The 13,757-nt window shown below is 45.3% G+C and overlaps 2 protein-coding genes across 3 annotated transcripts; one reads left to right on the plus strand and one right to left on the minus strand.

Annotated features, from left to right (window-relative positions):
* The first annotated feature begins 118 nt into the window (after positions 1-118).
* Positions 119-13,494, plus strand: LOC5509714 (scavenger receptor cysteine-rich domain-containing group B protein). Of its 2 annotated transcripts, none has more exons than XM_048729693.1 (16): positions 119-356; positions 1,563-1,633; positions 2,288-2,629; positions 2,998-3,144; positions 3,719-3,963; positions 5,441-5,579; positions 6,629-6,958; positions 7,260-7,381; positions 7,554-7,770; positions 8,263-8,435; positions 8,925-9,072; positions 9,559-9,582; positions 9,659-9,769; positions 10,500-10,626; positions 10,874-11,194; positions 11,642-13,494. In XM_048729693.1, the coding sequence occupies exons 2-16, from the start codon at positions 1,582-1,584 to the stop codon at positions 11,766-11,768; spliced, it is 2,625 nt and encodes an 874-aa protein (XP_048585650.1). In that variant the 5' UTR covers positions 119-356; positions 1,563-1,581; the 3' UTR covers positions 11,769-13,494. The 2 variants fall into 2 exon arrangements, with proteins under 2 accessions (XP_048585650.1, XP_048585651.1); XM_048729694.1 differs by having other exon boundaries at positions 1,567-1,633.
* LOC125568283 (predicted GPI-anchored protein 58) lies at positions 12,007-12,894 on the minus strand. Its single transcript, XM_048730191.1, has 2 exons — positions 12,333-12,894; positions 12,007-12,023 (listed from the first exon to the last, which is right to left on the minus strand). Exons 1-2 carry the CDS (start codon positions 12,892-12,894, stop codon positions 12,007-12,009), a joined length of 579 nt encoding a protein of 192 aa, XP_048586148.1.
* Positions 13,495-13,757: the final 263 nt, after the last annotated feature.

The following is a 13,757-nucleotide window of genomic DNA, read 5'->3' on the forward strand; positions in this document are numbered from 1 at the left end:
CATTAAACAAAAACATGCGCGCTGCTGTCAGGGAGGAGAATGGGTCCAGACAGACTGCTTTATATTGTGACGATCTTTTCCATTTCCTATAAACAATAAGTGTCCGGATTACCAAGGTTATATGAATTTGCATAAGCATTGGGGGGTCATGTGAACTTTGTCGTACAAACTTCCCGAAGGTCGGCGTCCCAGGCGCGAAAGTGAACGGATTTAAGTGCATCGTTTCTTCGTCTGAAAAACGTGCTTTATTCATATATACTCGGTCTATAACCTGGAGTAAGGACTGGCTTTGTTTGGACCGCTTTAAAGAAGATTAGACACTAAATCGTTAGTGCGTAAAATCGCTTATTTTGCTGGTGAGTTTATCATTTTAAACGGAGCATCAACCCTCATACAAATTCACCGATAGCACCCTGTTTATAATGGATCTATAAAGTATTTCGCTAATTGTTTAGTGGTTTAGCGTCTGAATTACAGGTCAGTAAGCTGTTGCTTAGCGGTACCAAACTATTCGATGACGCTTGTCGATTTATAAAAGCATCTTGTGGATTCTTATGACTCTATTGGGCTGAGCCACCAGAACCATCAAAAGTGATATAAAAGGCTGTTTTAGTATTTTGTCGATGGAGAACAATATATACTGTATTCGTAAAGAAATTATCACTTTGTGGATATCAGTAATTTATGGGATGTTACATAACCTAAAGCCGATGCAAAAACTTGCATTTCAATCCTTGCTAAATAGAGCATCGGTTTTAAAATTATATCCTTTTCAGGTTTCAGACGTTTTAAATAGGTCGCTTAAAGAAGTAATATTACTTATTGAAAATCTGTTAGGTGCGAGCGATATTTTTAAACTGTGTGGTGTTAACAAACCATAAGATAATTTTTTATTTAGAGCCCTTTCGTATTTATGTAAAGTACGTGCGTGTTTTTTCTTTATGCGATTAAAACAACAAAATTAATCTAGCTTTTTTTTTTTTAGAACGCGGGGAAGGAGAAAGATACCTTATAATATACGTGACTTCACTTTTGCATTCATTATATTCTAAACAACATTAGACAAAGAAAGTCGGTAAAACTCCCGCTGAATATGTAAAACATGCAGATTATAGTTGTACATGGTACGAAGGGTACTGGTCACGGCATTAACACGGCAGACATCGGTCACGCAATCACAGCCCAGGGGCTTTTTCCTCTAGACAGTTTTGTTTCTATGCGAGGCTGGTTGCGTGAGCAAGGTTCTCTATGAAACACGTTCTTTAAACGAGTTTTTCGAGACCCATTTGCATATAAGTGTATAAAGCTTTATCTAGAAAATCATGCATTCTTTATTTAAAGGAAAAGTGAGTTAAAAAACAAAAAGTTAATATTTCAACCCATTTAAATGGATCGTTTATTTTGTTTACCAGAATGGAGGATGATATTGGATTTAAGATTTTTTGTTTCTATTACCAGCTGATATTATGCATGGGGTATTTAAGACTCAGAAGAAAATGCACCTTAAAAGAGAGCCCCTGTTTATGAGCCTTGAGCTCTTAAAATTTTTTTTCCTATTCCAGATAGGTTCTTCCCTCCACCATGTCTACGTTCTGGTGCGTGGTTTTGTTGGTGGCAGCATCCGCACTTCATGGTATGTTTACATTTATTATTGGCATCTAAATCATGGCGGACTCAGGTGCCTTGTAATTTAGGGGTTCTACCTCATGGGTCCCTGAATGAATTATGGGCATATATTAATAAGTTGAAAAAAGGGTCTACACTTTTGTTCTCCCCTACCCCTGATCCTTCTTTCAAAAAGTAGATAGATGGAAAATAGGGGATTCCTCCTTGCTTCCCCCTTTTCCCTGCCCCCTTCATACCAACCCAACTTGGACCGAAGTCTTATAGAGCAAGGCGGGTGAATACAGAGAATGCATAACATTCTTACAAAAATTAGGTCCAAAATCTTATGACGTCCGCCTAATAAAGGTGAGTTGACAGCTATGCCCCTTGCCCTAAGTAAATACAGTAGGTTGGAAATAGAGGGATTTTACTTTGACCCCTCTCCCAGCCCCTCCTTCCCTTAGTAAATAGGTTGAAAATAGGCGGTTATCTCTGCTTTCCCCTACCCATCCCCTGAACGTTTGAGTTTGCTATCCCCTGTGTATATTTGCTATTTGATTTTTAAGTACTGATATCACGTTGACAAGACATTTTCCATGCAGGCATTGTAGTTAGGTCTTTTAATTGGGAGTATGGTATAATTACATATACAATGAATCTCCTATTTTATTTCTTCTCGCAGCTCAATGCCAGAGCGATGGCGATCTTCGCCTGAAGGGGTCAGCGGAGCAATGGGAGGGGCGTGTTGAGGTGTACCATAACAACTCATGGGGGACGGTGTGTGATGACTACTGGGATATGAGAGAAGCCAATGTGGTGTGCAAACAGCTTGGCTTTGCCAGCGCAGTTGTCGCTTTTTCTGTGTCCATGTTTGGGCAGGGGACTGGGCCAATATGGCTCGATAACCTCCGTTGCGTTGGCAACGAGACCAAGCTTAAAGACTGCCCAAGTAATGGGTGGGGCAGCCATAATTGTAATCACCGTGAGGACGCTGCTGTCGCATGTCTACATGATGCTCCAGATGGTGAGTGTGGTGATCAGGCGCATACACAGGGGAGAATGAGGGTGTGGGGCACCCCCCCTCCTTGGCGGCAAAAGTGGGTCATTTCTTATTTAGGAACCTTCAAATACTATGCCTTTTCCTTATGATACCTATGGCTCCGCAACCCCCTCAGCCAACCCTGGGTACGCGCCTGGTGATGATGGTGATGGTGGTGGTGATGACGGTAATGGTGGTGATGATAATGGTGGTGGTTGTGGTGACCATGATAATGGTGGTGATGATAATGTTGATATGCTCATTGTGATGATAATGACGGTGAAAATGAATGGTTGTTATTATGATGATAATGCATCTGGTGATGGGGCTCTTGTTATTTTTTCTTCTCATAGTACCAAAAACGCCAGGAAATTGTAATTTCGACAATGGAATGTGTGGTTACATCCAGGCCACCGATGATGACTTCGAATGGACATTATTCCAGAACAAAACGCCATCATGGAATACGGGACCTACACATGACCACACGACGGGTAGAGGTATTAAAAGAAAACGCTCACTTTAAACACATCTCTTAGAACACATGATCATATAATGTTACCTATCTTCTTTGTGTCTCTTGCCAAATAAGGTATTATAACAAAATGCCCCAAATCTCTTAGAACACATGATCATACAACTGGCAAAGATTATTAACCAAAACGTCCTCTTGTAACAGATTAATCATAAAACTGGCATAGGTATAATGATATATGACATCCTCTTGAAACACATCTCTTAGGACACATGACCATACAACTGGCACAGGTTTTAAAAAAAAACCTCTTGGAACACATGATCATATAACTGTTATTTACATACAATCTGATTCATTGTGCATTTAACAAATAAATCTCATATTTGTGTGCGTCTGTCCTCTAATAAATGCTCAGATGACGTCACAGCGTGTCATGAAAAAAGTATACAAGACGCAGGCGTGGCCCGTCCACAACATCTGTGCATCTATTAGAGGACAGAAGCACAAAAAAGAAATCTATTTGTTTTATACAACAATAAAAATGTTCTCTAGTTTTGGAGAGCGCACATGCATGCTTATTCCACCCTGTTTTCTAGGGCATTACATTTTTATAGAGACCTCTACACCCCGTGAGCAAGGAGACGAGGCTCGAATTGAGAGTCCAATCATCAAGAGTGGCGGTTGCGTGAAGTTTTATTACCATATGAAGGGAGAAACCATTGCTGAGTTAAACATCTATACAGATGACGGACAAGACCTCAATCAAGTGTGGCATGCTGTCGGTGAAGTAGGCCAGGACTGGAAACAGGGCAACATACCTATCACCAAAACACCATTCAAGGTAAGGGGGGTATACCCATCACCATTCAAGGTAAGGGGGGTATACCCATCACCATTCAAGGTAAGGGGGGTATACCCATCACCATTCAAGGTAAGGGGGTATACCCATCACCATTCAAGGTAAGGGGGGTATACCCATCACCATTCAAGATAAGGGGGGTATACGCATCACCATTCAAGGTAAGGGGGGTATACCCATCACCATTCAAGGTAAGGGGGGTATACCCATCACCATTCAAGGTAAGGGGGGTATACCCATCACCATTCAAGGTAAGGGGGGTATACCCATCACCATTCAAGGTAAGGGGGGTATACCCATCACCACAACACCATTCAAGGTAAGGGGGGTATACCCATCACCACAACACCATTCAAGGTAAGGGGGGTATACCCATCACCATTCAAGGGAAGGGGGGTATACGCATCACCATTCAAGGTAAGGGGGGGTATACCCATCACCACAACACCATTCAAGGTAAGGGGGGTATACCCATCACCACAACACCATTCAAGGTAAGGGGGGTATACACATCACCACAACACCATTCAAGGTAAGGGGGGTATACCCATCACCACAACACCATTCAAGGTAAGGGGGGGTATACCCATCACCATTCAAGGTAAGGGGGTATACGCATCACCATTCAAGGTAAGGGGGGTATACCCATCACCATTCAAGGTAAAGGGGTATACCCATCACCATTCAAGGTAAGGGGGGTATACCCATCACCATTCAAGGTAAGGGGGGTATACCCATCACCACAACACCATTCAAGGTAAGGGGGGGTATACCCATCACCATTCAAGGTAAGGGGGGTATACCCATCACCATTCAAGGTAGGGGGTATACACATCACCATTCAAGGTAAGGGGGGTATACCCATCACCATTCAAGGTAAGGGGGGTATAGCCATCACCATTCAAGGTAAGGGGGGTATAGCCATCACCATTCAAGGTAAGGGGGGTATACGCATCACCATTCAAGGTAAGGGGGGTATACACATCACCATTCAAGGTAGGGGGGTATACACATCACCATTCAAGGTAAGGGGGGTATACGCATCACCATTCAAGGTAAGGGGGGTATACCCATCACCATTCAAGGTAAGGGGGGTTTACCCATCACCATTCAAGGTAAGGGGGGGTATACCCATCACCACATCACCATTCAAGATAAGGGGGGTATACCTATCACCACAACACCATTCAAGGTAGGGGGGGTATAACCATCACCATTCAAGGTAGGGGGGTATACCCATCACCATTCAAGGTAAGGGGGGTATATCCATCACCACAACACCATTCAAGGTACGGAGGGTATACCAATATACCACTCAAGGTAAAGAAGGGTACACCCCATATCATGGATTTTTTATAAAATAAGTTTCCGTGACCTTTTTAGACCGTAGTATTTTCAAATTTCCACTATAACAAAGGGGTAGTCTATCGACATTCTTTTGTTGTTTCCATGCCCCCAGCTTGTGTTCGAAGGCGTGGCGGGAACTCAACACACGGGAGACATTGCAATAGATGACATTACCATCTTGCCCGACGCGTGCACAATTCTCCCCACCGATGCCAAGCCAGTTCCAGTCAACTTGAAGAACATCTCCAACTGTATGTTGCAAATTCTTGTTGTCTCTGCACCAGTGGAATCTTAATGTTTAAGTATCAGTTCAGAGCTAAATAATAATGTGATGTGCATCTTACTATCTTTACTCAAAAGTTAGGCCTGTTTTACAGACATTAGTGATAGTTAGTGCGTAGTCTGCACTGTACAGGCACTGTTATTAGATGGTACCACAGATAAGCGTTCTTATACGCCGCCAAATAAAATGACTGAAGTGCGGAGGACCTCCTACTTAAAGCTCGAGCCGATCTCTTGTGTACCGCAGGCATTTTGGAATACGTACCACGCGGACCCATCGCGCCGATCTCTTGTGTACCGCAGGCATTTTGAAATACGTACCAAGCGGACCCATCTCGCCGATCTCTGGTGTACCGCAGGCATTTTGGAATACGTACCACGCGGACCCATCGCGCCGATCTCTTGTGTACCGCAGGCATTTTGGAATACGTACCACGCGGACCCATCGCGCCGATCTCTTGTGTACCGCAGGCATTTTGGAATACGTACCACGCGGACTCATCGCGCCGATCTCTTGTGTACCGCAGGCATTTTGGAATACGTACCACGCGTACCCATCGCGCCGATCTCTTGTGTACCGCAGGCATTTTGGAATACGTACCACGCGGACCCATCTCGCCGATCTTTGGTGTACCGCAGGCATTTTGGAATACGTACCACGCGGACCCATCTCGCCGATCTCATGTGTACCGCAGGCATTTTGGAATACGTGCGCGTGTCCAGAGGGGGGTCCGAGGCATCCAGACCCAACCTGCTCATATGACGAAATGAATTCGACTCCGGTTGACTTCTTCGCTGGTAGTTAAGAAGACGGTTAATTTTATGTGTATTTGGATAGAAAAGGTGACATATTACCAGAGCCGATTTAACTTTATTGATCCACGGTAACTGAACTACTCTGGACCCCACCCTGCGTTTTTCTCTAGACACGCTCCTAAACAGTCTTTGCCACGGTGTATTCAACCAAGTCCAGTGAACTGGAAGAAATGGAAATTAACAATATTTTTGGTTTTTACAGACGTACGTCTCGTCGGCGCGAATGTTTCCAACGCCGGTCGCATCGAGGTTCTTCACGAGGGCCGATGGGGTACGGTGTGTGGGGCCCACTTCCATCTCGCCGCTGCCCGCGTGGTGTGCCGCCAGTTGGGCTACATGGACGTGGAAAGCCTCGTCCCTTGTTGTAGCATCTTTCCCCCCGGGAAAGGCTTCATTTGGCTTGACACGGTCCACTGTGAGGGGAGGGAAGCGGCGCTGTCGATGTGTCCCCACAGGGGCTGGGGTGCAAGCAGGTGTACACATACCCAAGATGTAGGCGTCATCTGCCGGACAAAGGACACTTTGAAAGACGGTGAGAATGTTTGAAATGGAATATAGGAACTTGTACAAGACGGCGAGAATGTTTGACTTGGAATACCGGAACTTGTAAAGTCAAACCACAGCTGACATAGTTTTGACAATTTTGGTACAGCTATTACAAAAACCGAAAAGGTAAATACTTCAAGTATTACGGACTCTTAACATTATAGGTCCTATATTGCTGTCCTATGGATGTTCACAATAGCAAGAACTAACAGCTGTATGAACCCACGTGGCAAGGTCTTTGTCGTGATTGGCCTGTTTCAACACCGAACTTTCAATTCTCTCCATAGTGCGTCTCGCTGGCACACAAAACCCGTGGGATGGTCGAGTCGAGGTCAAGATCGCAGGCATTTGGGGGACTGTTAATGATATGGGCTTCGATACTTTCGACGCCACGGTAGTCTGTCGCCAGGTAACAAAAAGATACAAGCACTAAAAACGTAACGCAAGCTCACTAGTGTAACGTAAAGTAACTAATACTAAAATGTCTAACACGGTACGTAACTCACACACACGCACGCACGCACGCACGCACACACACAACACTGACCCTACATAGCGCTGAGTCTTTCCTCTTATTTCAGCTCGGGTTCCATGGCGCCACTGGGGCGTACAGTAATGCGTACTATGGCAAAGGCTCGGGTCCTGTGTGGATCAGTCAGGCCAAATGCCTCGGTAACGAGACCGCGCTCAGATATTGCAACGTGACGCAGCACCAGTTCCAGATGGATCCGAACTGGCACTGGCCCTGGTGGCGCTATCCATTCACTCATAACCGCGATGCCGGCGTAGAGTGTTACTGTAAGTAGCCATGCACGTGACTCATTCACTCATGACCGCGATGCCGGCGTAGAGTGTTACTGTAAGTAGCCATGCACGTGACTCATTAACTCGTGACCGCGATGCCGGCGTAGAGTGTTACTGTACGTTACCATGCACGTGACTCATTCACTCATGACCGCGATGCCAGCGTAGAATGTAACTGTAAGTAGCCATGCACGTGACTCATTAACTCGTGACCGCGAGTTAAAGAGTTGAATTGTAACACAAGTTGAATTGATTTCCAAGAAGTTGCATTCTTCCTTAGATATTGAAGTATTTTCTGATAGTAGGGATAATTTCTCTCCTCTATCTATCTATCGACATAAATTAATATAACCATGTTAATATTGAAAGGATAATTTCTCATCTTATCCACCTTAGCGTCTGGTGCGACTTTATAGATTCTTCCCACCTATCTGAATATATAGATTTTGTTGACATTAAAGGGACTATATCGGTTTTTTTTTTCAGCTCTGAGGCTGGCAGGAGGAGCGTCTGCTAACGAGGGGCGAGTGGAAGTGAAGGTTGGGGGAGTTTGGGGAACAATATGTAATGACCAGTGGGACATCAACGATGCAAGGGTGGTCTGTCGACAGCTTGGTTTCGGCACGGCGTTAAGCCTTAAACCCAGCGCCACGCCCAAGGTGAGTCATCATCATCATCATCACCATCACCATCACCATCATCTTAACCATCATCTTCACCATCATCTTCACCATCATCTTCACCATCATTTTCACCATCACCATCACCGTCACCGTCACCATCACCATCACCATCACCGTCACCATCACCATCATCATCACCATCACCATCACCATCACCATCACCATCACCATCACCATCATCATCACCATCATCATCACCATCACCATCATCATCACCATCATCATCACCATCATCATCACCATCACCATCACCATCACCCTCATCATCACCATAACCATCATCATCACCACATCAATACCGTCACCGTCACCGTCACCATCACCGTCACCGTCACCGTCACCATCACCATCATCATCACCGTCACCGTCACCATCACCATCACCATCACCATCATCATCACCACATCATCACCATCACCATCATCATCACCATCACCATCATGACGTGTCCCCCCTCTTTTCCAGGTGACGATGGGGACCTCACCCATCTGGACACGCTTGCGGTGCAAGGGAAGCGAGTCTGCGCTGGGTCTTTGTAGCTACCAGCCATTACTTGGAGTCGTACATACGTGCACACACGATACTGACGCCATGCTGGTCTGCGGTAATCCATGTAAGTTCATGAGCCATCTAGCACATTGTTCTGCGGTTATCCATGTAAGTTCATGAGCTATATGGCACATTGGTCTGCGGTAATCCATGTAAGTCAATGAGCCATCTGTCTCATTGGTCTGCGGTAACCATGTAGTCTTATAACATTTTCATTTTCAATTTTCAATATGGCATCTTACTCAGAAGACCCTGGGGACGAGGTTGGTCTTATAAGCCCTTTGGCATGTTGTTTTGCGGCAAAAATCATGTGAGTGTATGAGCTCGGGCGCGTTGGCAAGCGGTAAACATAATTATATGAGCCTTCGGGAACGTTGGTCTGCGATGAACATGTAATCATATGAGCCCTCGGTCATATTGGTCTGCGGTAAGTATTATTTTATGAGACCTCGAGCACGTTAGTATGCGCCATATCAGCACTACGTTCCCATATTCTACAGTTTTTGGTATGTTAATAATTGCGTAACCATTCTCTTTCCTATCTTTACAGTACCTACAGCCAAACCAACTTTGGGTAAGCGACCAAACTCAATCCATTGCGTTTCATCTAATCCTTGCGATTCCCTGATTGTGTGTGTTCCCTATTCCAGGTCCGTTGTATTGTAGCGCCGATTGTCCCTCGCAATCCTGCTACAACAACGACAAACATGGCGGCATATGCATCTGTGCTAAGTCAAGTAGTGGCTGTGACGCAACTGTCGGTATGTCACCTCGGATAAATCTCGGGTCACCTCGGATAAATCTCGGGTCACCTCGAATTGATCTCGGGTCACCTTGGGTTCATCTCAGGTTACCTCGGCTCGATCTCGGGTTGTTATCGGGTCACCTTGGGTTGATCTCAGTTTACCTCGGCTCGATCTCGGTGTATCGGGTCACCTTGGGTTGATCTCAGGTTACCTCGGCTCGATCTCGGGTTGTTATCGGGTCACCTCGGATTGATCTCGGGTCACCTTGGGTTGATCTCAGATTACATCGGCTCGATCTCGGGTTGTTATCGGGTCACCTCGAATTGATCTCGGGTCACCTTGGGATGATCTAAGGTTACCTCGGCTCGATCTCGGGCTGTTATCGGGTAACAACGGATTAATCTCGGGGTCACTTCGATTCGATCTCGGGCTGTTATTGGGTCACCTTTTCTCACCTCGGGTTTATCGCTGGTCATCTCGGTTCAATCTATGGCGGTTATCGGGTCACCTCGGCTTAATCTTAGGCTATTCTTTTATCGGGTAACTTCGGGTCGATCTCGGGTTGTTATAGAGTCTTCTTTGGTTGATCTCCGGGTCAACTCGGGTTGAGTGAGGGTCACCTGGGCGGGTTCTTGTTTCACCTCGACTGGATCTCTAGAATACACGGGGCTAGCTTAGCTTGGAGGATGGCATTACTTATATTTATCTCCCACCCGTCAATTTATTACAAACTCATCCCCCACAGGTGACAACGTGATTGACGTCGTTTTTGACAATTCCGTCATGGAAGTGGTGAGCAAATCGGACTACTTTGTGGAAGCAGTAGCATCACAACTGAATCAATTCTGCCGTTCCCACGGATGTACCTTTCAGTAAGTACACACCAAGGTCAACACAAGGTCAACCTTACCATGACTCTCTAAATGGGACAGCGATAATTTCTTATTTTCCAGGACTATATATATCTGCGCGAAGTCCATTCCTTCCTTCATCCATTCCATTTCTAATATTTCAGTACTCTATATCTCTGCTCCATTCCATGTCTAATATTCCAGGACTATATATATATCTGCGCAAAGTCCATTCCTTCCTTCATTCATTCCATTTCTAACATTCCAGGAGTACCTCTGCGCAGACCTTTGAGAAGAACGACGTTCTGATTATGACTGATTTCCCGAAGCAGTTCGAGGGAAATTTATTAATGCGCTTCGTCGTGCTTGATCCCAACAAGTACAGCCACAAGGTTTTCTCGTCTGACACAATTCACACCATGATCAACCAGGAAAACAAGCTGGCGGGGTTCAGTGTTAAGAGTATTGGCGGCGCTAGCCCCAAGGCAAGCGCATCCACTGGAGGAAATTCCACTGTCAAGGTGGTGGTACCGATCGTGGTGCTGATCGTGGTCATCGGGGTCGGGATTGTCGTCTTTCTTATGATAAAGTAAGTAATGGGTGGTTAGGGAAAGGTTTTACTGGTGATGATGATGGTGGTTTGGGGTGGTGGTGGTGATGATGATGGTGGTTGTTGTGATGGGTGATGATGATTATAGTGATGATGATGGTGATGACGATGGTAATGATGGTGATGATTGATGTGATAATGATGGTAATGTATAAACCAAAACATCAAATCTCGAATGCTAGTTGGCAAGCTTTCATAGAAAATTGCCTTAATGACCATGGCGCGGATCTCAGTATATAGCTATTTCAATCCTTCCATTTCATGGCCATTCCAGGCAGCTTATTCCAGGAGTTTGTTTTTTATCTGGAAAACTATCCACGTTATTCACCTGCTGTTATGCCCCCCCTGTCTCCGCCCCTACAACGTCACAGCATTTTTCTGGTAATGACAGTATTAAACCATTCCCTGATCCTTCTGCTCCCGTAGGAAGCGATCCTCTCTCTTTGGTACCAGTGAAAACCCTGCGACCCAACGCTACCTTCACCTGTCACGTGACGCGGGTGAGCACGACGATCCACTGCTAAATATGGAGGACGAGGATCCGCATGCGTGACAAGGACCAATCAGAACCCAGTGTAGAGCGGGCCAATCAGAACACAAAGTAGAGCGGACCAATCGAATCACAAACTAGAGAGGGCCAAAAGAACAAAGTTGACGCCGGAGTATTGACAGGCCAATTTCTTAAACTGTTAATGTAGAATACTGAGATTTTCTCTTATCGATTGCTCGATCTTGTATTATAACTTCTTGAATTTTGCAAGTGGTTTTTGACACAGACATGTACATTGCGATTACCCGACGTGCTGGGCTGGGGATAAAAGTACAAAATAAAAACAATAAAATATAATGGACAATGTAAAACGAGCGAGATCTTCAAGGGTTTATAAGCCAAAAGTTCTATTCACCTTTGATGATCTCGCTCGCTTGACATTGTCCATTACATTTTGTTGTCTGTATTTTGTACTTTTAACCCCAGCCAAAAGGTCTAGGGAGTAGCATGGCCCCTCAAATACTTCTAGCAGTTACACCAATCGACTATAGTTAAGGTTAGCCGAAGACGTATGCAAAACAGTAGATAGAAGAGAACTGCATTTATAAACTTCTCCCTTTTGCTTACCAAGGTATCCCTTGGGGTGATAAGTAGGGGCCCTGATGGGACTGGGCCCTGGTAGAGCTGGGTCCTGATGGGCCTGGGCCCTGATAGAGCTGGGTCGTGATGGGACTGGGCCCTGGTAGAGCTGGGTCCTGTTGGGACTGGGCCCTGATAGAGCTGGGTCCTGATGGGACTGGGCCCTGATAGAGCTGGGTCCTGATGGGACTGGGCCCTGATAGAGCTGGGTCCTGATGGGACTGGGCCCTGATAGAGCTGGGTCCTGATGGGCCTGGGCCCTGATAGAGCTGGGTCGTGATGGGACTGGGCCCTGGTAGAGCTGGGTCCTGTTGGGACTGGGCCCTGATAGAGCTGGGTCCTGATGGGACTGGGCCATGATAGAGCTGGGTCCTGATGGGACTGGGCCCTGGTAGAGCTGGGACCTGATGGGACTGGGCCCTGATAGAGCTGGGACCTGTTGGGACTGGGCCCTGATAGAGCTGGGTCCTGATGGGACAGGACCCTGATAGAGCTGGGTCCTGATGGGACTGGGACTTGGGAGAGCTGGGTCCTGATGGGACTGGGCCATGATAGAGCTGGGTCCTGATGAGACTGGGCCATGATAGAGCTGGGTCCTGATGGGACTGGGCCATGATAGAGCTGGGTCCTGATGGGACTGGGCCCTAATTGAGCTGGCCTTGATGGGACTAGGCCCTGATTGCGTATAGCGAGTGGAGGTCAGCTTACCCCACTTTTCACCTTATTTAATACACCTGTTTCAATAAACGTTATCAGTGCAAATGGCAAATGGCACTTCTAACACCAATAACTGCTTATGGGTATAATTATTTGTAAGAATAAAGATGATTAGTAATTTTATCGCAGAAACATGTTCCTAAAGTAAGTAAAAATTTGACAAGTTCTATGGTAACTTTGATAGAAGAACTGACATTTGACAATTTCTATTTACCGTTTGCACTGACAACGTTAGAGATATAAGAGTCTTATACAACACCTGTGTAATAATTTAGTCTTGAAGCGACTCGTCGTTTTAAAACCTGGAAGCATGTAAATTTGTTGCCCAGTTGGCATCAATGCAATCCATATGCAGACACCGCTTTTATAATATTGTAATTTTTTGAAATAAAATTCATAGTGTAACTAAGCACAATAAAGACCCGTGATTCAACATTTCTTGGAATATTATCTATTTTACGTCACCGAGTTGCTATTTATGTTTAATATTCGGTATAACGAATGTATGGTTAATATTCGGTATAACGAATGTATGGCACATATTTGAAATATGAGAATGAAAAGCATGTGGAATACATGGATGATAACGTTAAAAATTTTTTTAAGAGATGGGAGGGGGGAATAGTGTTATTATACTATTCTTGTTGGTAGGATTTGGCCTCCTCTTGTCTATAGTTAACTGATTAAAAAAGAGGC

The sequence above is a fragment of the Nematostella vectensis genome, chromosome 7 (genome assembly GCF_932526225.1).
Source record: "Nematostella vectensis chromosome 7, jaNemVect1.1, whole genome shotgun sequence".
Classification (NCBI taxonomy): domain Eukaryota; kingdom Metazoa; phylum Cnidaria; class Anthozoa; order Actiniaria; family Edwardsiidae; genus Nematostella; species Nematostella vectensis.